Below are 26,533 nucleotides of genomic sequence, written 5' to 3' on the forward strand. Positions count from 1 at the left end.
GACCTGTGTAGTTTGCACTTAGGCAAAGCATTCAACTTTTCTCTTTTTTTTTTTCTTTTTTTTTGCCTGTGCCATGCATTTGAGAATATCTAAAATATATAAAACTAGATGGAAAATACTTGAAAGAAAAATAAATCCTTAGTAATTTCCCTGCTTCTCATCCAATTCAGAAATATAATTAAATGTTAGAGAAACCATAAAAACGTTACTTCTCTCTCTCTTTTCTTTTTAACTACATCTACAGTAGCACAGACATGGCAGTTAATAGCAGGAAAGTGGTCTGGAAAAACAGATTTTGTATTGTTGGATTTGTTTGGACAGTTCTCTCTGTCATACAGCACCTACAAAAGAATTAAGATGGCACAGGATAACAGGGAAAAGTTCTGTGAGGTACTGAGAGTTTTAAGCTGAAAGTCCTGCAAGTAAATCCCTGATAAATAAATGTATTTGAAAAGTAAGCTCAGAAGGAATGTGGAAAATGCTGGCATATTCTGGGGAGCTATTTCCCCTGCACTCTGGTAATATGTGTCCTGTTCTAGGAATAGAACTTTTGAAGCTGTACATGTGTGTCTCACCAGCAGTGAAAGCTGTAGAGTTCTTGATAATTAGCTTTTATTAGCAAAATGACCAAACTCCAAACCAGAGATCTCTTAAAACTCCTGGCAGCACCTAATAGTACAGATCTGGATCAAATTTGGCAGCAACTCGCTTGATCCACAATTACCCAAATTCCAACTTAGATTTTACCTAGTTCTGGAAAATAATTTAACCATATACTGAAGACTACTAGTAGTGAAATTATTACCTGTAGCTTGCTTTCTGTTAAATATTTAAAAATAATTAATTAAAAATTGCTATCTTGAAGTCAGAAACCTTATTTTCTTTCCACTAACTGTACTAGGATGGGTCCAATTTATTTATTCAGTACTTGAGGTCTGTATATAAATCAAGTTTACACATTCCTCTATTTGCATAATTCCAATCAACCAGTGGTTAAAAAGAAGTACTGCATGAAAGTTTTTGGCCTTCCTACCTAAGCTCATTATGCCTCTGAAGAGCACTAGGCTACTCCTCTAATCACTTAGATTTTTTCTGTCAAGCTGTATTAGTCTCTGTTCAGGTTGCACTAGATTTAAGCTCCTCTTTCTTGGAGTTTGCTTAATTGTGTAAGTGGAATTTCTTCCCCCTTGCAGAGCCTTGGGAGGATGCTCCACACCTTCAGTCTCAGCATAAAACAGCCCAGTCCCCAAGTGATACATATTTTATTGCTTCTCTGACTGCAGTTCTCTGCTTTTTCTATTTGCAACCTTTTCCCTTTCATCATCGAGCCCATCCACACCTCTGATGGGAGGCAGACAGTTCTTTTGAAGAATAATAATTTATATAAATAACATTCAGATATCCGCATTTCTTCATGATCATGGATTTTCCCTTGTGACCCTGCGGCCAGCACCTTGGACAGCTCCATGGATGTTGTGCCTTCCATGAGCCCACAGCATCTCCTTGGAGCTCTGAAGGCCTTTGGGGTATTTTTGTTTGCCTTTTTAGGCCTTTTCAGTCCATTTTGCCTGGAGCTGAGCTGTGAAATCATCACCCCTTGGCACCACTGTGTGCCTGCACCAACATTTCATACATGTAACTCTGGTATGACTGTGGAACAAAAAGGTTCTTTTCCCAGCTGTGCCAAAAATGTCAAACACTTTTCTGATTTTTCATAATAAGTGGTCTCTGCTATTCCATTTTAATGTGCACAGTTGATAGCATTTTAAATTTATTTCTTGTTTTATATATTAGTGAATAAGGTGGCAATATAATTACATTGGATTTTAGATATTATCGCCAGTGTAGATGAACAATGGGAAAAAAGGAAATAAGCTAGAAAAGGTAATACATAGAATTAATTCTTTGAAAGTCCACAGACTCAGCATTTCAAATATACATGAAATTTCTCCTTTTTTATAGTTATTCCATTGTCTCCAAGATTTTTAATGTCAGAAAGTGCCTCTAGAATTACATTCTCCTGTGTAGCAAAGGTCACAGGATTTCATCCAGCTGTTTCAGTGCTGAGCCTCGTAAACTCTGTTGAATAAGCATATTTACTGAGGCAGAAGTCCATGAACTGAAGACATGAACTGAGCCTGCCCCTCTCAACTTGTCAAATCCCTTCTGGCCTGTTCCATTTTTACTCAAAATGCCAATCTTTTATGTAGAAAAGTATTTAAATACAGAGAGATCATGGCACTTCTTTGGAATACAATCCAATGGTTTCTTTACAGAGAAGAAAATACCTATGACACAGTCCTCTGAATACAGGTGTGCTCACACACATTTATCTCATGCTGCTTTCCCTGCTTGCTGAAATGTCCCTGAGAACAGGGAGTGTTAGTTCTGCAAACATCTGTAATCCCTCCTTCATTTTCGTCCCTACATGTATAATGAATTCAGTTTAGACAGTAGTTTCTGAAGACAGAAACTTCATAAAAGCTTTACAGATCAAATTTTCATGGTGGAGAAAATTCTAACTTACATTTTTTTCTTTGTTACCGAAGTGTTACTTTGTGTGTGTGGTCTGGGCTTATTTGTATAAAGTTCTGGGAACAAACCTTTGGTAAACTCTCTAGGATAGAGACTGTCTGTGGAATGGGCTGCAGGGAGGGCCAGGCCTCAGCTAATGCTGGAAAAGCTGACATCAAGGCTCAGCACTATTTTTAAAAACTTTCTTCTCTTCTATTAAGCATAAAATCTTGTTAAAAACGAGATTTTCCATGTCTTAATTGTAATACAGAAAGTATCTTTTATTCTTCCTATGCTTCAGATAGCAAGGTAATTTCAGAACTGAAACTGATTGTCTCAGACACTCATGACTCAAATATTTAATCTAAAGGGTAAAATTCCCAGAGTACTTCTCTCATCATTCCTCAGTTCTATAGAGAATAAAAGCTTCAACTTTATATGATGTGATATTATTTCCATTATTGGTATTATGCTGCAGGCAAATATCCTTCAAAAAGCAAAATCCACTTCTCCAGCACACAGTGAGTTGTGCACCACAAAGGCCCAATCCCTCCTTTGCACTGTGTGCTGGAGATGCCTTGTAATCTGCTGAGAATTTAATAACAATTATTTTACTTCTTGTAGTGAAGAGCCTTTAAGATGTAATATAAAATATTCATCTGAAATCTGATGTCTCCAGATTTCAGGGGTGATTTAGGACTCAAGGATGAATTTTCCAGCTAACTGAATATTTTAGGTAGCAGTGCCTCTATTTATCTGCATCTGTGTACCTCTGTACATGGTGTGCAAGGGCTTCCTTGGCACCTCTTTCATTTGCTGTTCTTAAACATGCAAAGGCTGGGATAACATAATATTATCTCGCTCCTAAGTAATTCATCCATTTTTGGAGCCCTGCCTCAGGAAATGAAAATAAAAGTAAGCATTTGCCTATATGGTAAGCAAAGAGAAGGAATTAATTTGTTCCAATAACCCCTAAAAATTTTTTTTGTCCTTCATAACACCTCCAAGATTCATTCTCACACAGCCTGAATCCAATTGCTCCTATCTGAAAGTGGTAAGAGCTGCTAAATAGGAACTTCTAAAGAGTTTGCAGTGTAATATGACAAAATGCAAAATATGCTGGGATTTCAAATAGTGGGTAATATAATGGACCTAATCTGTAATCCAGAATAATAATCTCTTAATAATATCAGAAAAATTCTTCATGTCTCTTTTAGTTCTTACTGAGTAGAAATCCCATTGACTTTATCATCTTAGTGAGGGTACAGGATTTTATCCACCCTGTCTGATAGCATAACAACATGAATATGGATGCCTTTATTTATTGTAATACAAGGAAATATGCCTTGTAATTATGCATAATGAGGCCTTTAAGGCTGAGAGCTGTGTGTGTGTCTGCTCTTTAGCCCCAGACATGCAGGCAGGAGATGGATGCAATTTCTCTATTATTGATCATGTCTAAACATCAAAGGAGATGGTAGGGGGGATTGCTTCCTGCAACTGCACAAAGCAATGCTGCTTCTACAGAGGGAAATTGTGCAAATATGTGATTTCTTGGGGGAAGGAAGGAGGATTTGTATAAATACATGAGAATTCAGGGACACATGAGTGGTAGTTGTATAGTAGTACACACATGAAGCAGCAAGATCAAAGACAGACTGAAACACTGAGGCAGACAAAGTCTTTGCATCACTGAAAATGATTACTTTCTCTATCCAAAATATCTTTGAAAAACAGCATTTCCTGCATGTGAATGTCATAACCAATTTGTAGATGTCACAGCTGGGCTTTGATCAAAGAGAGAAACAAGAGAAGTGAAGATCAGGAGTAAGCAATCATGGCTCAGGACTGTGCAACAGACTGAAAAAAGAAAAAACACAACCTGTGCCAGGAGTGCAACTATTAACGTGTGCTTACTCTGAATTTTCTATGGCCAAACCAGGAAAATAAGAAAAATTCAGTCTAGATAATTAAGATTTGAACAAATACACCCATTATGGCCAGGAAGGGGGCATTCATTTCACACTGGTTTGAAGGCTAACAGACAATGGTTTTCACCTGAGCTCAATTGTCCCCCTGCACTGAAAAGCTTTGCATGATCTAATGCACAGAACACTGCTGCCAGGCAGCAGATGCTCAAAAATGTTGATAAAACCATGTAGATAAATTGTGACAACCAAATAAGCTGCCTAGGTTTTATGTGTATTGACACACTAAGACAACGACACCAATAAATAGGAGAAACACCAAATAGTGTTAGAAAAGGGAATTGTTTTTCAGGAGATGATGCATTTAGTTTATGGCAATGTTAGTTTTGGAAGCCAGATTTTAAAATATTCAAGCCAGATCAATTAGACAGATCAAACAAGAATAGCTGTGATAGTCCACATTAGTTATGTTTTCATCTCAGTATTCTAATTTTGGTATTTTCAAAAAGTAGAAAACAGAAAAATAATGAAGTAATTTATTTACTCTGATAAACTTAATTACCACAATAGATCAGTTCTCCAATCTGGATGTATGTGAAATCAGGAATCCTTGGGTTATCACCAAAATGTGACATTTCATTGTAGAAAATGATCTGTATACGTATTTTTTTAACCTAACTTGCAAATAGCTAGTAAATGTCAGAATATGCCAGATGACATTAAGAAACTTATTCAGGCAAAGATGGTTTAAAACACTTACTGAGTGCCTGTGGTGCTTTCAGAGGGAGTGGAAGACATCACTCACTTTCCTCTTGTATTCTGAAAATAACAGCAGGTAGAGGCAGAGCAGTTGTGGGAATGGACCTCCAGCTATCTGCTAACTGCACAAATCTTTCAAGATAGGCAGAGACTCCTGAAGAAAATACAGCTGAATTTTAAATTCTGAGCCAGCTGAACCTTTGTGGGTATATATGTTTAAGAATGAGTATGTGCTTATACACATGCACAGAGAATTTGGAGATATTCACTCTGAGTATGTGCAAATACATCCTTAACTGACATTATAATCTCCATTTAAGTACAGCATATGCTCTGCTTCAAAGTCAATTCATAACATTTCTCTCATTCTCCTTTATTTGCCTTTTTCAAAGTCTCTTGTAGGAGTGGAGTCAAACTCAGTCTCTGATTTTATAGATGAAAATAGATAATGTAATTTAACATTAATTTATGACCCTTTTATTATCTATTACTTGGTCTTTTGAGCAAACATAATATGCCTGGTGTTGCATGAAAGTCATAATAATAATTGCTGTTTGGTGACTGGAAATGGGTTTCCTCAGCTTTAGAACAGCTGGGATTTTTGTTAGTTTTAGATAAGTTTCTAATTTATTTATTTATTTATAGATATTTTAGATTGCATTTATAGCAGCTACTTGTTGCATTATCTGGATTTTGTAGGGACAAAGACTGTAGAAAACACCAGGAGACAGAGTGAAACCCTGTCCACATTTGCCAGTTTCTTCTGTGGGACCAGGATTTTGCCTTGAGATTTTATGTGGCATACGGGACCAAATCTCCTGTCAGCTTTTGCACTCTGAGCTGTTCTTGTGAGATAGGTTTCTTTTCAGCTGTGTTAATTCCTGAGAAGCTTCTTAGAAAGGTACTTTAGTGGATTTTGTTGTAATAGCTATGGAAATTCAAAGTGAGCCAGAGACAGCAATGTCTATTTCATTCCAATTCCTGATGCTCCAGTGTTTGTACTTCAGCTTTACATTTTTCCTCAGTTCCACTTCTCTATGTTATTATCATCTCATTAGTTCATTATTGTTAATGATTCTACTGTATTATGAAAGATAACAAAGAGAAAACTTTTTCTTTTTGCTTTTCCTGTGAATTATGTTTAGACATGCAGTAATTATTTTGATAATAGTGGGTGTAAGGATGAAGAAAAGCCTCCTCCCTTCATCTGCAACCCTTAGGTGAGCTGGAGAAGCCAAAGCTGAGTTGAGCTGCAGGTGTTTATTGCTGTTGCTGTTCAGTTAAACTGAGGTGGGTGTGACCTCTGCAATCCAAGGAAAAATCACAGGGGACAGAAAAGAATCCAAGTATGAGGTCATTAATCTGTTGCCATATTTGAGAAAGGGAATCAGCATCTATTACCCACAGTCCAAAGTTTTAAAAGCTGTACACAAGGGTGACAGCATTCTGCCTTTCCTCCATTTGCTCTTTGGCGATTGCCATCGAGGATCAGGCAGGGTGACAGAAAGACCTTGACACATCCCTTAGTGACTTCCAACACCTTGCAGGCACGGCTGGCATCCACAAAAATTGGCTTTCCATGAATAAAATTGTAGCACTTGCACACAAACCAGCTGATATCCAGTGTGTGCCCTCCACCACCTCAGCTGTGACACACAGGCTTCCAACAGCAGCCTCAATTCACAGCTCTGTCTGAAATATTGTCACTCTGGCAATTAAGTTTGCAGAGCTCATGGCAGTAGTAGTAAAACACAAAGTCTGCTGTACACAGTTTAATGTTACTGAACAAAACTGCTAGGAGTAGCCTAGTGGAATTACAGATATGTGGGCAAGTTTGTGCATGCATTTAATGAACTGAGCTAAAAATACGTGAAACGTATTTTAATGATTGGAATAAAATGCAGAAAAATGTACTGCTCATCTGTAATGAATGATTTTCTCTAATAAAAAGAATGATTTTCTCTGTGCCTATAACATGGAAAACTCTTTATATCTGCCCACAGACCAAAGTCTGGCATGCACAGCACAGTTGCAGACATGGATGGATGCTGATGTGCACAATTGCCCACCCTGTGCATGTGCATCCAGAATTTTCACAGGCTGATGTGCACAGCCACTGCTGAAAAGTGCATGTAGTTCATGGCCCCTACTGTAATCTAAAATTATTTCTCACTGCATGCAAACCAATATTAAAATTAAAACCTCCTTATCTTTAGGGAGTCAAGACAAAGTAAACTTAATGCTCATGTAACAGTGTGTGTACATGTGGGGATGTGTGTGCAAATAATGAAATTACCATCAGTAATGTCTTTAGTGTGCTGGCACTCTTTAAAAGCACTTCCAAAGGTGTGCAAGACTGTTTGTTACAGTTATGTCTTATTTTTAATGCTAATTAATTAGTAGAAAGATCATATTTACCATAAATTAGATCTAGTAAAGGTTTGGGCGGGGATCTGGCACCTTTGGAGAAGTATGGAATAAAAAATGTTTAGGAAGCACATGTAAACACTTGACTTAGACAGACTGACCAAGTCTTAGGTGATAGAGAATATACCAGACTCCCACAGGATGACATGAAAACTAGGTGAAAGGGTGGTGTGAGGGCAGGTGATCTGAAAAAAAGTTGATAAAAGCAGGAAGAAAACCCCCAAATGTTTACACAGAAGGAAAATCACTAAGGATAATTTTAGCCTTGAGGCATTATTCTGCTTCTGTATTCAGTGGAGGGAGATGTGCATTCAAAGGGCCACTTAGAGGATCATGTCTGGGCTCCAGGCTGTCCTTGTGCATGTCCCTCAGCACAGGGCTCCAATTAAATCCCAACCACTGGATTCAAAGCCCTAATTCTTTCTCCTGAGCAGAACATCTGGTTCACAACACTGTGAATTGAACCTGTGACATGGTTCTGTGCTCTGGAAATGAATAATGGATCTGTGACGGATCCTGGAAGGGAGGAACGAGGGAAGGGGATGTTGGCAGGATGTAAACGGTAAAGAGACAAGAGCACCCAAGGGAATGTCTGCTGAATGTTCCTGGGGATGAGCAGAGACTGCAGAGCAGCACAAAAGGAGATCAGGCCCAAGAGGATAGCAAGAAAATGGAGAATGATTTGAAAGCAGAGCTGGAGTAGTCCCAGGGGTGAGCCACCTCCTGCCCTTGGAGTGGTGAGGGAAAATCGCCTATCTGGTGAAACTGCAGAGGGTGATTTATTACAAAAACATTGGTTATTGGGAAAAAAATGTCAGGGTGAAATAGGTGTACCCAAACTGGTGACTGCTGAAATGCTTGCTGCAGCACAGCAGGATAAAAATGGGAAATATTATGTTGAATGCTGAACTCTTGAATGTCATTATGAGTATTTAAGATGTTTCTACTGACAGATTCACATTGCCCCTTTTATCATCAATTTTCAAGCACCAGTGAAATCTAAAATAGGAGCCACATGGTGTGTTTGAGAGATGAGGAAATAGCTTTATATGAGCAAAAATTGACACGTAGGTGACCATATGCAATAGAGAAAAACTCCTGAACAGGCACAAAATGGAATGCAGAATAACTGTTATATTTGCAGTTCTTTTGAAGAATGAGTGCAGACACCCAAGAAATTTGTAAAATTGATGCAGGGAACCAGGTTTAAAATATTTATTAATACAATGTATAATGTATTTGAAAGGTATGCACACCAGTAGTAATAGGGACATGTAACAATATGGACATAAAATAATCTGTGTATTTTTCTGGATTATTTGAACATTATTTCTCTAGGATTAAAAAAAGCTCCCAAAGGAATAGGAGTTCCCATTTCCCAGAAAATAAGTGTGCAGGCAGCCTGTATTGCAGTTGTCCCATTTATGGGCTCCTTTAATGTTCCTTTGAAGCCCTTTGTGTTTCATCTGTCACAGGGAGTGCAGAAGAGATGATGGTCAGCTGTTCTGATCTAGTTTGGCAGTATTTGTGTTCCAGGTTTGTACATGTTTAAGGGCCATTTAGCAGTGAATCTGGGACTCGTGGAAATCTGAGGATTTCTCAGGCACATGGGAGATTCACCCTTAGCTTGAATCCCAAGAACAAAGAAGTTTTGGAGAAGGCGTGGCTAGCAGCAGAAATCAAAGAGCTGGGGAATGTGCATGACAACTTTGACATTTCCTGCCTTGTTCTGTCCTGTAGCAATGACTCTGGACAAGGCTCTGCAAGGCAGGCTGTCAGATGGTGAGGAAATAAATAAAAGTTTAGGGTGTGCTTGTGACGGCATTTCATAGCACGGGTTGGAGAAGGAACGTCAAAGCTGACGTGATTTGAATATAAAGAGAATACAGGAGATGGAGATTTGCCCTGGATAGGAGCAGGGAAAAAAAATGGAAATGCAAGACCTGCAAAGGGATATGAAAGTCCCAAAATATGATTTATGTTAGGAATATGTGTCCTAAATAGCTTGGTGATACTTCACAGTGGGTTACTATTTTCAGATGACTTGAAGAATGACCTCTGGGATGTTGGGACCATCTCTGGGAATTTAAAAACAACCATACTGGGTCAGGTCAGGAATCCAATCTTGTTTCCAGTAGCAGTTGCAGCCCATGCTAAGGCAGAGCACAGGAGTGATAAACCAACAAGGAGAATTTCCCTCTAGACCTTTCCAGTTTCCAGCAGTTTGTGATGCAGGGGTTGTTTTTAACCCCTAAAAGAATTTGCTTTTCTAACTGCTTTGTGAGCTCATGGAAAACTTTCAGCTCATGTGCCTTGTGTGAGATTTTTTCCATTATTTTTTGGAACATTCAACTTAATGTTCTGTCTTAACTCCTGGGTTTGACATTGGAAGACACAGTGAAAATTTGTATTTTCCTGACATCTCTCAGTACCCTCATTATTCATCGCTCCAAACACCTCTCTTGTTCATCATTCCCAATAATATTCTTCTTCAGAAAGTCACTCTTACGTTGGTTAGAAACATTTAAATTTTGTTCCTAACTGACAGTAGTTCACTAACATATTAAAATCTATTTTTTACTGTTGAGTATCAACGAGTTGCAGTTAATTTTTTTGTTGTCTTCTATTCACTTTATATTGCTGTTTTACTGAGTTCTGTTAACAGATATTAACTGGCTTCATTATTGGTTTTGGTGGTTTTTTTTTAATTGACAGCCAAAATTATTGGGTGGGGTTAAATTAAACCTAAATTTAATGCAAATGTTCACTTTGAATCTGTATTTCTCCATTAAGTTTCAGTGCAGTTTTACACTTATCCTTTTTTTTTTTTTTTTTTTGCTTTGTTCTGATGCCCAAGTGCTTACTGTCCCCCTGTCCTGGGGATCAGAAGCAAAGTCATAAATCCATGAGCAGTTGATTTGGAATCTGTGTGTCACAAACTGGCCAGAGGGAGCAGAGCCACCATCAGTCCATCATGCTGATGACCAGCTGGTGAAATTCACAGCACAGTAAAAAGAATTTCTTACTGAGCGAGGGTCAGTGAGTGAGCAACAGCAGCTGAGAGTTGTTTGTCTCAGGCATTGATCAGTGCATATTTTCAATCATCTCAATCATCATCCTGTTTGAAGCAGTCACGGTCAGGAATTTATTTAGGACACCAAACCTCCAACATAAACATGGTTGAATCCTGGAAGAAAACTAACAGAGACAACAGCTTTGTGCCATTTCTTTTGTTTGTATAATTAATGTTCAACATTAAGTGCTCACTGGGCTGACACATCCAGGGTACCAGCAAAGTCAATTCATTTAAATGCAAACAGTTGCTCTTGTATTGTTTTTGGAGCTATATGGTACATTTGTTCTGCTCCCTGGTAATGCTTTAAAAGCTAATTAGTTTGAAAAGTAAACAAATATGCAAATATACATCAAGAAGTTCCAGTTTGTTGTCTCTGATGTTTTGGGTTGAAAAAACCCAAGAATAGAGAACCATGACTTCACTGAATTACTGACAGTGCTGTGGTTTCTATTTCCTGTTGATACTTTATTTATCCAGACTAATTTTAAAATAATTGAAACCAATACTTCAGTCTGTGCACATTTTCAGCTGAAACAAGTCAACAAAACAAGGATAGTGGGGAGGAGCCCACAAGTGCCCAGGTGGGATATTTATGCACAAAGGTAACAGAGCCCTCAGGCAGTTTCCCTACATCTTCCAGGGATGACAGACCTGAGATAGCTGTAGTGAAAACAAAAATCTCCATCAGGATTTGGAACCAGAGCTGGTTTTGATGCCACCCTGCTGGTATTCCATGAGACTGTGCCCTGGGCATAACAGTGAGCAGGAGGACAAAGGTGAGGCCTTCCAGATCTATCCAGAAACTTAGATTTTTTTCAATGATAAAACGATACCATTGACACTTAGATATAGACTCAACAACGTCCAGTAACTTATCAAAGGGAGTAATTAGTGATGATGATGATAATAATAATGATAATATAATAGTAGTAATGATGATAATTCCTTACCTTGATATAAGGGAGCTCCTGGTTCACATTTCTAAGGGAATAGTCAGATTATAAAATCCTTAGTCAAAATTTATGCCAGGGGATCTCAATATTCTCCAACATGACAATTATTTAGGGCCTGATGCTATCTCACTGAATTAGAAAGTTTCTCACAAAATTGTCTCCTGGTCTCAGAAAGTCCTGACATCAGATTCTTGTTCCAGAATCATTAATTCACTATTCTGTCTCTCAGTAGGACACTGTGCTTGCACATCCATCTTTTAGAATGGTCTTTTAGTCTAAAATTGTGGTTCCAGCATGGCTGAATACTGTTTATTGATGTGGAAAAAAAAAAGTCTGATCCTGAAAGTATTAACATATATATTCAGGTATTGAAGAGGTGATTTGTCCCACAGAGAGAATTAGGATTTTTAAATAAGAGAAGGGCTATGATGCATGAGACTATGAGGTGATTGCAATATCAAAGGAGGAGAAGGGAAAAAATGAACTTTCCAATTATTTTATGAACCTTACTCACTCGATAGTATGCAAACTATTGTAATTTATTTAGATGGAATTTGTGTAAGCAAAAGTATTTTTCTAGGTGCGCTAACTTATCAGAAAAAGAATTTATGTGAAGTTTCCTGGAGGTTTCTTTTTGTGGTGATTGAAACAAAACCCACGTCCTAAAGCTATTATTGTAGCAACAAGGATTTTCTGGCTGCATTACTTGTTCACAGATGGTTAGCCTTTGACATGGCAATGAGATTGTTCACTTCTGCAAGATGTTAGCACAGATCAATAAGAAAACTGTCTTACAGAGGGAGCACCTGTTTGTCAACCAAGGCTGCCTTAAAGGTATTGCTGATAGCACATTTTTGTTTGTTCAGTGGAAAGTCAGTAGTTTCTCTGGCTGCAGGGTTAAATTCCTTCTTTGTTAGTGTGCACTTTGATTGGAGAAGGCTCCCACTGGAGCAAGAGGGAGCCCACATTTGCAGTGCTGGATAACTTGGTAGGGTGGGCTCGAAAAATCCTTTCCTTTTACTCCATTTAGGGCCATGGCTGTTGCAAGTGCTAGTTTAGTTTTCTGCCAAGCAAAAAAGCATCTTTCAGGTTTTAAAAGAAATATTTGGGGATGGCTTTATCCACAGGAAACGGGGCCTCTGCCAATTTGCCAGTGACAGTAAAATATGTGTTACAACACACAAGGCTCATAATAAAAAGGATCAGAAAAATCTGAAGGCCCAGGAAATAATGTAAGTGTATCTAGAAAAAAAAAGTGAACTAATATACATGGGGAAAAGAAGTATTCAAGTATTAACGCTGGAAAATTGCCAGCTACTACAATGGAGATGGAAAAAATAGGAAAGTGATGGCACTTTCTCCTAGAGCAGGAGGTAATAGTGTCTTTCCTTGTTGAGAACACTGCTGGGAAGCACAGAGCACCATTTCAATTAGATATGGCATTCCTCTTCCATCTCAGACTGTTGGCTGGATTTTCTATTGCGGAGCATCTGCCTCTGTTTCTGCACCCTGTTTTTTATTCCTTGTCCATCTCCACAGTGCTAACATGCCCAGGCAGTAATAATACCGATGTATCTGGTAGTTTATACACTGATGATCAAATATTCTTGAAACTATTAACTTGTGCTGGTTGTCTGTGTTTTAGTTAATAGTGCTGAAGAGCTGAGTAGGGATAAATGCTGGATTGGGAAAACAGGGCAGATTTTCTCTCTTGAATGGAGATAATGATGCTCATCCAATTTACAGCAGAGAATTTCTATCACTTTTAATAATAATGTAATTGTTACATAGTGGAATTCTAAAAACATCAGTGATGTCAGTGATGCTGAGAGGAGCTGTGGACATCAGTAAGGTGATGGGGACAGGCTCCATGAAGAAAGGTGAAGTGAAGCAGCAAATGCACAGCTTGTCTAAGTGGTGATAATGATGATGGGGGATGTGATGACCATCAGAAACATATCTGACATCTGTAAATGTGGAACAGGGAATAGCTGTGTTCAGTTGGTCATAGCATCACAATTAGTGTTAATGAGGAAAACTGAGCAAAAGAAAACAGAGCATTCTTTTTCTGCTCAGCCCAATGGTAGATCCCATTAAACACTAGAATGGCATCTTCAAAGGATCCCCTGTTGCACCAGCAGAAGTCCAATTGCTTAAATAATGAGAAAATAAATTGAGCAAGATGCTCATGAGTGTGTGGAGGGCAGCATTTTGATACTGGGAAAGATTTGGGCAAGATGACCTCTTCTGCTTCTAATTACCAGCACACCATTAAGGAGAGTTGGCAGAGCTATCCTATTTCTAGTTTAGAGGCTTTTCCCAATTTATTTTATTTCTAGTGAAGGCCCAGTTTATAGCCAGCATTATCCAAAACTTTTAAGGCTGGAAATGCAGGAGCTGGACTGAGGGGTCAGAGCACTGGGGTTTCTCTGGTGGGGCTCACCTGGAGCTGGATCCCCATGAGCCCTGTGGGATGGCATCTAAACTGAGCTCTCTGAAGCAAAACTTTGGGGTTTGAGTGAAATGGGGTTTCTCTAACTAGCTCAAAAGTGGACTGAGCTGGACATGAATCAGGAAGAGGGAAGAGAGACCCTTTGGAGGCAGTGCTGGAATTAGCAAAGAATTATAGAATCTGCAGCTCATCAGAGGGGCTGCTTCTCCTCAGGAAGCTGCATGTGCATGTGCCTTTTTTTCTTTTTGCATCATTTCCCTGGAATAGATCACTTGGATTATTTTGGAACAAAAGTTGAATTTATTTTTTTATCTTAATGCAAAATGATGTCTTTGTGACCATAAGAGACATAGTTCAGATAATTTCTTACTTCCTTCTTTGACCGGACTTCAGCTTTTAAGACAATTTCCCCTTTCTGGGGATGATGTTAGTGTGCTGTAGTTTATTGGCTGTAGTACTATATAGGAAACTGGGAATCATTTGCTAAAAGTAATTGAGTTATGTGAATTATAACACACACTGAGACAGGGATTTTATCTTGAATTCAAATTTGTTTACATTGGCCAGTGAAATGTCAATGTCTTTCATCAAAAAGATTTTAGTTTTTAAAGAAATCTGTTTTAAAAGCAACTTTTAATTGAAAAATCGGATTCCAAATTTTCTTAGATAGTGTTTGGATGAATACTGATCATCACCAAGGGGGAAACAGGGGAGAGAAAAATAAATGTGTTTTCTGCCTGGCCTCTTAGGTTCTGCCAGCTGCAGAGCTCCCTGCATACAGCTCCTGTTTAACTAATAAAAAATAAACTAATATTAATTTCAACCCAATGTTGTTAATGTCACATGTTGCTTTCAAAGTAGGAAATTATTTGCTCCCTACACTTCCTGTATTTCCACTGGAGTGTGCAGCCCTTTTTATTCACATTATAAAGGAACAGAGTGCACTGGATTGCACATGTATTCAAAGGAGCAGTACAAATCTGAACAGCAGCCAGGTGATCAATTATTAGGAGGCAGTACTGCATTGTGTTGTTCATCAGGAGCTTCCAGAGAGAAGAGAAAGAAATTGTCAGAGAGAGAAACATTCAATGCAGTTGAAAATAAAAAGGTAAAGAGGGAGAGAGAGAGAGTGGGGAACCAGAATAAATCAGGGTTACAATTCTATGCAGAGAGCTGAAGTGGGAAGACAGAGCAAATCATGGTGGCAGGAAATAAAATATTGCTCATCAACAGAAATAGGGAGGAGAGAGACATCAAAACACAGAGACTCATGCAAAAAAAAGCAGCTCAGGATAGTGACTATGGAAAAATGTAGGAGAAGACAGGTTTGGGAAGTGATTAAAGTAATAGGGGAAAAAGAGAAAATCAGTCAGACTTGCTTTGTTCGAGGTGAACCTCACCAGAACAAAACCAAAAGAAGAAAATAAGAGGTGCCAAAAGACAACATGAAATAAAATATTCCCATTGTCCTCTCCCTTAAAATTTCAGTGAGGAGGAGGCAACTGGCCTCTCACTATATTTTAGCCACAGTAGTGGCTGCCCTGATTGTTAAATTTTGAGAACTGTAGGGTCTGAGTCCCACTTCATCCTCTGCTTCCTCCTCTTCCTCAGCCATAGTTTGGTCCTGACCAGAAGTAAAACAGCTCAATCATGCTTCAGTCTGGAGGGAATAAATCATTGTGAGGGGGAATATTTAAGCTTGCTAATGCATAGCCACAGCAGAGTAGCATGAAAGTTAAAATAGATTGAGAGAATTCCTTGAGTTGTTAATTCATAACTGAAGTGTAGTAGTCTGAAATTTAAAATATTGCTGCTCACATACCCAGTTCCTAACATTTACTGAAGTGCTTGACTGTGCTTGAAGCTAAATAAGGTTCAGAAATGAGTGTGCTATAAATTCCTTAGGCTGGAGACTACCAGGTTCTTCTGCTCTGGATAATGAGTGCAGTGCAAAATGCTTTCCATGCAAAACCAACTGATTGCTTCTGAGCCTTTGGTCCCATCCTCTGTCCTTGTGCACCAGTGTGCAGCCAGTTCCTGGCAGAGGAATGGTTTTCTGCTCCAGAGCAGGACCAGCTGCTGGCAGTCACAGTATGAATAATTCTAAAATATATGGGGTGGGATAATGGGCACACTTGTCCACTGGAAAATGCCTGGGAGGTGATTGCCTGGCATTGCTCAGTGCTGCAGAGGACAGGATTTACTGCGGCTGCTGCTCATCCCACACAGCTCCTCACAGGGACTTCTGCTTGCACGTGCTGTAACTTGCAGTCTTTGTTTTCCTTCCCATGGATTTTGTAGCATGGGGTCAACCCCATGGATGAAAATTTTGTTGCCACCATGGCTAGTCAGTGCATCCATAAGAGATCCCATTAAAAACACTTTGATCCCACACTGACTTCTCAGTTTTATATATTGGCTGAATTTGTTTAGACCCATTCCTTCCTGTTATTTTATTTATTGCCATTCACTGGAAGATTAATGCAGCCTGTACCATGGTTATAATTCTCTCTATCAGTCTGTCTGTAGTATCTGTGCAATCCCAGCTCTTCATCACTGTGCATTCTTTATGGATCACATTATTTTCACCACTCCTTATCTAACTGCTTCATAAAAGCATCTCACACATTTATAAGGCATGACAAGAGCTTTACCATAAACTATGCCACTGTGCTCAGAAACACATCATAGGCTCTCCATAGGCTAATCACCTCAGTGGATAAAATTATCTGGGGATGAATTTATCTGCAACCATCATATCAAAAGATGAACTGTATGGAGCAACATTGTTTTGCTTTTCCACAAGGATTTCAGATTCCTGAATCATTTTGGGATGACTCAAAGCCTGGGTTTGAAAGTTGGTTTTTGTGGAGCTGCTTTGTACTTGGTGGATTATTTTATAAATATTTTTTTTAAATCCCAAAAGTGTGACATTTTCATGTACCATATGAAAAATTCAAAGGGTGCATCATGAGCATAATAAGAAATTTTGAGTCTCTTTTAAGGCTGAAGAGAAAATTAATACGGTTTTCCAGTTTGGAGAAGTTTGGAGATGAAGGTATTCAAAAAATGCATTAGGCAGTTTTAGAGATCTGGTGCTTGGGGAAAGCCTGTTGGGCATAAGTCAGATTCTGGCAGGACCAGGCTGTGCTTGCATATTAGACATAAAATAATTTCTAAATCCTTTCTTAGTAATCATTTCTCATGCACATTCCTATATTCATTTCTCATCAGCAGCTGTGACTGAATTACTTATTTCCTATCAACTTAATTACTCCATCCAAAAAGAGGGTAGTCCTGTCTTTCTTTCATTGTGTGTTTTTCCTTAACACTGTTTCTTTAGATGTCTTTTGCTGGCAGCATTTAGAGCAACATTTTGAGGTTCCAAGGACAATATTCTGTGGTTCACTCAGATTTTATTGTGAGGATATTTTCAGCCCTAATTCCACTTTGGATTTTCACTGTTCTCTGGCAAGGAACTAGAAGTGTCAGTATTGGAAATGTTCATTTCAGTTCAGCAGCAGAAATCTACATTTCTCCACAGCTTTGATACCCAGAAAATTTGTTCTGGGCAAGAATTGTGCAGCTGCAAAGCAATGATCAGAACAGCACAGCAGGTCTTTTTAATCTCTAGTCTATACTGCTGCCTGCAGTTTAACTTATAGGAGGAGCACTGCTGCAATGCAAGCACATTACATCTATTTTGTCCAAACCCAGTTTTTTTATCTTCTCTGACATATCAAATATTAAATTTTCCAAACCACCCAAGTGACTAAGAGCATGGTTTTTTTTAAAGGTACTTACAAGATTTTATGCTCAGCCTTACTGGCATACATCATTTAGACCAAGACATCCTATTTACAAGTGATATAGACTTCTAGGAATGTCATATCTCACTGAAAGTCAATGAAATTTAAAGTCATAATGCTTATTACTTTTTAATATGGAACTTCAGTTATTTCTCAAAAGTAACATTCTTCTCTTTCTGAATTAAGTCCTGCCTCTTCACACACATCTCTTAATGGCATTCCAGCGCTGTAAATCCCACCAAGACTTCTAATTTCTAACCTCCATTTCTCAAAGTTGCTGTAAGTTGGCCTCCCTTTGAAGTAAAAAAAATCTCATTAAAAGACTGAAGATCCCCACTAAGAGAACATTGGATTCTTGCCTGCCTGGTGAGTTACATGTCTGGGGTTTGTGGTTCATCAATACAGGAGTGCTGATAGTCCTTAGTACAATTCCCTGGCACACTCCCTGTGACAGAAAAGCAATCAGTCCTCTGGGGAGTGGCAGGGACAGCTCCACACACAAGAAGTGGGGTTTTCTCATAGATTCTCTCCTTTTGGGGGTGTATTTTACACAGGCATGCAAAATGCTAATTAAAACTACTCATAACCCTGCTTAAATAAGAGCTAGGAGCAGATTCCTCATCAGCATTCCTCCCCAGCCACCCTTGCCCTGTCGCCCCCTCGCCTTCCTCAGCCTTGCTGGTTATTCCTTTTTCTTTGGAGCTGCTCTGTGCCAGAGGTAGGAGCTGCTAGAAAGCTGCCTTCTTGTTCTGGAGACCATTTTCACTTTGATTCATCTGTAAGAGGGTTTTTTTTTTATCATTATTATTATTTTTTAATATGCATAAGAATAAGGTCCCACGCAAATTTCTCAGGAGATCAATTTGCAAGGCTCTCTAGTAGGAAAACCTATTCTCTGGTGTGTGTATTGGTTTGATATGGAAATCCATAAGCCAGCCCAAGATCCAAGCACAGCTCACATGCTGGTGTGCTCTGGGTTTTTCCTTGTGAATTCAAGAGCAGATTGCATATCTTTTCACCTTTACAGAAAATACGTATTTTTAATTTCTGTGAATAAACCAGTTTGTGAGGATCAGAGTCTGTTCTATTCTGGGTGTAAGTATAAAAATCTGTAAATCTCTCAGATAGAAGCCTCCTGTGGCTGATGGCAAAGAGCATTAGTAGAAAATTGTAAAAGACTACAAATCCATGTGCTAATTAGAGCTTTGCATATCCTTGCTTCCCCTATTATACTGAATGGGAAATAAAATACAAATGGAAAAAAAAGTTAATATTAAATTGAAATATTAACATTCTGCTGAACAAAATATTTAAAGATTTTATTTTCCTCTAGAAGTTATTTTGTTTTTCATTTTTACAGAAAAGCTTGGTTTCATTAAAATGGCCTTTTCTGTCAAGATTACTCTCAGAAACTTAAAAGTTTCTGAGATAAATAACCAGAGATGTCTGTGAGAATGCACATTGCCCCTCTTAGCCCAGGAATTCTCACTCCAGAATCTATCAGAGCTTTGGCTGAGTGTGAAATAGATTTTCACAGGTAACTGACCTGCTTGGTCCAGCAGCTCTTTTCCAAATTCTGACCATGAGGCAGCACAAAGCAAGACAATCTCATTATTTGCCTTGCTCTAAATGGGGATGCTGTGCCATGGCACAGGAACTGGGGCTCTCAGACCTGCAGGGATGTTGCACCATCCCATGGGCTCTGTCCTGGGGGCTCTCAGAGCTGGAGCTTCCAGGAGTGCTCTGAGTGACCCGGACATCAGAAAAACCTCAGCAGGGTTTTAAGGTTTAACACAAGGTGCATTTCCAAGGGAATACAAATTTCACTAGCCATGGTCCTCTTGTTCTGTTTTTTTGTGTAGAGAAGCAGCAGTTTCTTTAAGGGGGTACCCTGTGTCTCCAGAACCCTTTCACAGCAGCAGCATTTCAGAAAATAATATCCCAACCCAAAACTTAATGACCCACAGTGGGAGTCACTTATGTTGCTGCTGTTGCACAGAATCTTCCCAAAATGAAAATTATAATATGGATTTTGCATAATGAACAACAAAATACTGAATAGTAATCAAAATATAAATAGAAATTTAGGGAACAGACCAGTGCAGTCTATTCTGATCCACTGGGCTAAAAAACAAAAAATCCACTGTATATCAGGGGACTTGCAGAGCATGTGTGGAGCATTACAGATTCTCATAGTTATGGTAATTCCACATCTAAAGAATAATTCATCCATTTATTTGTATCTGTTATCATAATGGAATGTAATTAAGGAATAATGCTAATGGGTTATACTTAGGTCAGTTTTTTGGTGGTGCCTTTGTGTTACATCAGGTTTATGAGCCAAGTTCAGCTTCATTGAAGGCAGTTAACCTTGTGAAAAGGAATGAAAACCCTAAGCCTTCTCTGATTGCTCTGAAAATGCATCCTGTAAGATAGATCCTTTTCCTTCTGGAGCAGATAAACAATGTTAGAGGATTATATGTAAAAGAAAAATTGGAGTGTAATTGCACTGTGGCTATGAGGAGTCTTTTATTTGTTCACTTGTGAAGTGGCTGGTGGTGTAGCATGGGACTTTGTTTTTCCATCTGTTACATATTCCTGTCAGAAGTAAAAATGTTGCTTTGCAAGTTCCATAGTAGTGGCTTATTATTTCTTAAAGTAAAGTGTAGTATTTTCCCCTGTGCACAGTGTAGTCTGCAGTTCTGGCACATTAGCTGGCATAAACATTTTGATTAAAGCTTATGAATGTATTAATTACACCTGGGAAGTTTCCAAAGCTTATTCAAACTGAAAACTCTTTAAACTGCAGCCCCCAAACCTGAATTCTTTATAGTAAATGTAAAAAAAAAAAAAAAAGAGGGCTGTCACAGGGTTGTTGGGTTGTTTTTCCTTTCTTTCCTTTGTTGTATAGAGATGGGGTGGAGACCATGCAAATTTTTATATCCATTCATTTCTGGGAGCAATTTTTCAGCAAGTCTACAAGTGTCTGAAGAATTTTTGCTGTCACCATTTGCTTGGATTCTATAGAATTTAAATTCTCTCCAAAATTCTCTCTGTTCTCCTAGGTCTAGCAGCAGCATCTGCATATACTTCAGCATTTTCAGAATAACATATGGGTCCATGACCTTAGCAGAATGATAGCACTGGCATTTACAGTGGCTACTAGAAGCTGTTACAAATAAATAGAGCTACCACAAACCAGCTGCAGTCCTAATGAACTGTCTGGAAATGCTGATAAAATTGGTCCATATGATTTCTTTTGTTCATATTCCCATGGTGAATCACCAGTGGTGTAACAGAGGCAGAATTTGGCCAGCAAAGCCCATGATGTTATTTGGGCACCATTATTTTTTTGCAAGTAGCAGGAACAGGTTCTTACAACAACCTTCATCTGGATTAGGCTGTGAGGTGCATTTGCAATGAGCTGGAAGCAAATGGAACAGAGGATCTGAATTCTAAAATCACTGGGTGTGTGACCCTGAGAAGAAAGGCACATCTTATCTGTCAGCCAGCTCTGCCAGTGCCAAACAGCCCAAGAAGTCTCACCAAAGCTCTGCTCTGCTCATGCATTCATGCACACTTGCATTCATTATGATTGACCTGCCCTAGGAAGGTCCATTAAGTGGAGCTCATTTCAAGCACAGATGGTCCTGAATAGCTTAATGTCTGTCTGGTGGCCAGAATAAGTGAATTCTTGATGGCCTTAGACTTCTGATCACATACATGCAGCCAAGGAGGAAATGAAAACATGTTTATCATTTTGATAAACAACCTCTCTCATTGCTGCAGGACACTCCATGTAACTCAGCAGAGTCAAATACTATTAAATTGTCATCACTGTCAAAGAGAGAATGTATAAGTTTTGCTACCTGAGTCATAGTTAATGACTTCCACAATGTATAACACAAATCAGTAGTGCTGTTTGCCTTTTTTATGTTTGTTTACTGATAAGTTCAGGCTTGGCTGGAATGCAGAGGCAAGTTATAATTTTGAAGTGCAAAATATGCTTTTATTATTACCTCCTAGCTAGAGGTATAAAAAACAGAGATGACTAGAAGATGGGCTTTTTGGCTTCTGCCAGACATGCACTCAGACCTTATAGGTGATTAGACATTTTAAATCACAGCCTCCCACAGCAGACTCATACTCATGATAAAATATTTCACTCTGTGGTGTGCAAACTCAAGGTGGCTTTGTAAAAGAGACAAAAATGAGCATTATTTCAGGAGTTAGTGTTCTCCAATTAGAATGAAACCTTTGCAGGGGTAACAAACAGCTGCCTCTGTTTTACAGCAGAAATGATCTATTATTTCTACAGTTTTCTATTTGAAGTCTGTGCAGAACAAGGGTTTCTGGGAGGCTGGGGGATGTGAGCAGAGTTGCAATGACACAGAGAGTTGCCATCCTCAGCATTCCAGGGTCCTCCCTGGCAGGCAGTTCTGTCCCTCTGGCTTTGGTCACATTTCCTCCATGCAGAGCTGAGGCCTCCTGAGTGCTCAGAAAGGATCAGCTGTTCTCACCATCAATTCCTGCTGGCGTTTGGTGTGAAGAAGGTGTAAGTCATGACAGGACATTTTCATTCACCTCTGAAGCTTCTTGAAGGAAGATCAATGCTCTTCCTGATCCACAAGTTCCAATTCCATTTCTAATCTTCTGCTTTTCTTGGGGCAGAAAGAAATTATTTTTTAAAAAATGCCAGATGGATAAAACAGCCACTTCATGAAATGTAACTGTCAACATAACATTCAGAAGACATTTACTTTGAGGATTTTTAGGCCCCTTTCCTCTCCTTTTAAATTCAATGGCAAATCCTCTCTTGACTTGAATGGGTTGGATGAGGCTATTGTTGTGAAATCAAAGCCAGAAGCTACTGTAGCTCAATAGACCATAAACTTCAAAAAACAGAGACATTTGTGGGGTTTATGACAAGGATTCAAACTTTTGCTGCACTCACAGCCTATGGGGTCAATAGTTCCCATTTTTTCCACAACTCCTAGCCATGTAATATCTTGCCAAGTCTTCCCATAATCCAGATGAACCATTAAGAAAAAAAAATGGCTCAGGAAATTAATCAGATATTGAATTAGAGTATTTCTTTCTGCTCTCCAGCCCCCTCCCCCAAAAGAAGAAAGTAGGAAACAAAAAATAAAAACCACAAAACGCAAAGGTATTTCACATATCCATCTGAACACATTGAGTGATTTTCAGTGGAAACTGAAGATGGATTTGTGTTCCTCTCCCCACTCAATTAATTTCCTCATTTATGCAGCTGAAGTAGATTTAAATAGAACCTCCCACCCTCAATATATTTGTGGTATATGTGTTTCTGTGAATGATGTAGTAAGGAGCATGCTTTTTCAATGAGGTTTTTTTCCTATTTTCACTGTGTCCATTTATATCTGTCTCTATTCCCATTTTGTATATGACTTTTTAAAAGTCTCACATGTACATGCATGGTTGGTAAAATCCATACAAGAAAACACATTGCATGCAATGCTGCCCAGTAGGCATCCATAAGCTAAATATGCTTTAATGCAAATATCTGATCCCACTTAACAGATTTTTCAGGATAACAGGCTGCATAACCTCCAGAATTTTCTCCATGTGAGGTGGATTTTTTCTTCTCTGTCAGCACTGGAAGGGGTCTTTCTATTATTATAATTATTAATATTTGCATACTTTTATAGACTATGTAGATAAAACTTCCAATTAATGTATTTAAATTTTTAGCAGTTAAAAAAATGGTTTTTCCTTGCTTTTATAGTGTCATTATGTTTTGCCCCTCCTAAACAATTACACACTTTGAGCTAAATTCATTACTGCTCTAGCAACTTCAGCTTCCACATAACAATTAAAGGTGTTATAAAGCTCTTCCACCACAACCCATTATTTTGAATAGATAACCAAATAAGCAAGACTAAGTCATGTGGTTCTTAGTACTCATACAGTATATTTATAGAGGAAATTAAGCATTTAGGTTTTTCACAAATATTTACCACACTGTCTATGCAGTCTAAAATTAGAAATGCTTATTACTGTGTACATTATCTTTATTGTTGAAGTTGCAATCAATAAAATCACAAATCTCTCTTCTCTTAGGGCATGACCATAAGATGGATTAAACCAATGAGAATCTTTTCATTGCTTTCAATACAATTTGGATAGGGGAACAGGGAGTTTGTGTGAAGGATTACTTCATAGAAAATGCAAGCATTTGGGGCTGAGTTGATTATCACAATTCCTCTTACTCCTCAGATACACTCCAAAGCCCATTTGTCAGAGGATGGCTCTCTGAATTGTTGGGATCTCTCTTTTTTGACACCTTTTGGCTTTCAAAAAGCTTGTGTCAGCAGCCCAAACACACCTAATAACTAAGAGGTGCAGCAGCATGTCTCTGCAGATGACTCCAGTGTTTACTACAGAATTAATCTCATGCTTGCAAACTCCCCCATATGAATTCTCCCTGCCTACCTGCCCAGTGCTTCATTTAAAATGCCATATTTGTAGAAAACCCAGGTACCAGGATACACTCCTGGTAGGGAAATGCCACTGAACTGCCAGACCTCTACCAAACCCCTTTGTTCACAGCTAGATGTGGATCAGCATCTCCACATTTCTTATTCTCCTACAGCACACAGTGCCAAAAGCTCTCAATATTCTTTCAAAAAGAGTGAAATCCAAAGATAGGATTAATGTGGTTTATGCTGCAGTAAAAACAGCATGTACTTAATGGCATGAAGAAATAATGCTCTTCTAGAAAATCTTGCACATCCTGCCCTTCAGTGGGCAGCACATGAGGTTTTGTACTAAGCTGAAACAAACCCTGCCAAATTTGTGCTGCAATTTCAGAAAGCAGCCAGATATCTGTGGGGAACAGCCTGACACCATTAAACACTCAGTGATTGTGAGCTAAATGCAATCTGAACTGAGGAATGGAGAAATTACCTGGGCAGGGCATTAGCCCACCGTGGTGTTTGTCTCCTTGCAGAGCAGAGGTGAAGGGGAATGGCACACCTGACACTTCATTTCTGTGCTCAGCAATATGGCACAAACACCAAGCACTCGTAAGCCCAAAGCCACCGTGGATGTGTCGATCACCCCCTGTGCTCTCCTCCTAATAAAACTATTGCAAATGCTCAGAAAGAACAATTAGGGAGGAGACAAATTAAACCTGATGATCTCACACACAGAGGAAATGTTTCCTGCCTTAAATCTGCCAATCTAGTGAGTGGGAGAGCAAAGGGAAATGCTGCTGGGCCACCCTGTAATCTGGGGAGACTCTGTCCTTCCCTAAGGGCTGAGTACTACCTCAGAATCTAATATTTGGAGAAAAACCTTATTTCTAGATGGGTTCCCTTAGTCTCTGTCCTTGTATGAGAAGATATTTGGGGAAAAGGTCTCCAATATTGCAAGCATAAAACCAGCCAACAGTGATTGCACATTTTCTGTAGTATTTTACCCACATTTCTTCAGGCCCAGACATTGACAACATTATTTTTAGGCCAAAAATTATGTGGATGTCACAGAGACTTCTAATATAAGAAAGGCAAGAGAACTTATCTACGTTTTCTATTAAAAAATGTAGTGTAGCAGTACCTGGCTTATTTGGGAGCACACAAAGAGACAGAAATAAAACTGTAATCCCACCTGTACAGAAGCTGGGCAAAGGCAGACAGGAGCACACCTGGGTGCTTTGATTAGCCACTGCTGCTCTTCCTAATCAGAGTGTCAATATTCTCTTTTTCTTTTTTTTTTTTTTTTTTTTTTTTTTTTTTTTTTTGCCAGAAGGAGGAACGTGTGAAGTTATAGCAGCACACAGATGCTGTAATAAGAATCGAATTGAGGAAAGATCACAAACAGTAAAATGCTCCTGTCTACCTGGGAAAGTGGCTGGGACTACAAGAAACAGACCTTCCTGTGTTGATGGCAAGTAGCTCCTCCTGTGTATATGTTTCTGTTTGTGTACCATCCATTACAGCTAGAAAGCTGTAAGTCCAGAGATTGTGAATAGGAATTTTGTTGTGTTCTTTATTTAATGAAATAGAAAAATCTATAAGAATAAGTATATATTTAGACTTTCTTGCTACTTCAGTGCATAGCTCTGTGCACATGGATCATGTTAAGGTTTAACTGAAAACTGTAAGAATATTGCCCAGTATGGATGCTTTACAGATGAGTATAAGAGATTTATTATTGATAAATACCTGGATAAAATTATCCCCTGAGTCACTTCACAGGGCCCCTTTGGTGCCACATTAGTTTTGATTCATAAATATTTCAAAGGACAACCACTATTCATTTTGATTTAATTAGTCATTTGGAAAGTCAGTGGCAAAATAACATAAATAAATGAATCTCATATTCTAGCCCTGAAATGAACATTACAGAAAGCAGGAAAAAATCTTTGTCTATTAAAATCACTGCTGCTGTTGCTTGTCAAGGGGATTTGGTTTGTTTTTTGTTTTTTCTGAAGGAAAAGCACCATGTTATTTGTGTCTGGGTTTCATATGAGGTTTAGCTCCACAGGGTGTTTTCCTCTCTGGGGCTCCCCTGCCAGCAGTGCAAGGTGAAACCACAGAGCAGTCAGGGGAGAGCCACAGCTGGGAAGTGCTTAG

General features: G+C 38.8%; 1 protein-coding gene across 2 annotated transcripts in view; it reads left to right on the top strand.

The window, feature by feature from the left end:
• The window catches only part of TAFA1 (TAFA chemokine like family member 1), a 216,081-nt gene that overhangs the window by 148,483 nt on the left and 41,065 nt on the right, over positions 1-26,533 (top strand). For both annotated transcript variants that reach the window (XM_058813033.1, XM_058813034.1), the window contains one exon: positions 25,704-25,844. In XM_058813033.1, the coding sequence (XP_058669016.1) occupies positions 25,704-25,844 (141 nt within the window). The remainder of the gene's footprint in view (positions 1-25,703; positions 25,845-26,533) is intronic.

The sequence above is a fragment of the Ammospiza caudacuta genome, chromosome 12 (genome assembly GCF_027887145.1).
Source record: "Ammospiza caudacuta isolate bAmmCau1 chromosome 12, bAmmCau1.pri, whole genome shotgun sequence".
Lineage (NCBI taxonomy): Eukaryota > Metazoa > Chordata > Aves > Passeriformes > Passerellidae > Ammospiza > Ammospiza caudacuta.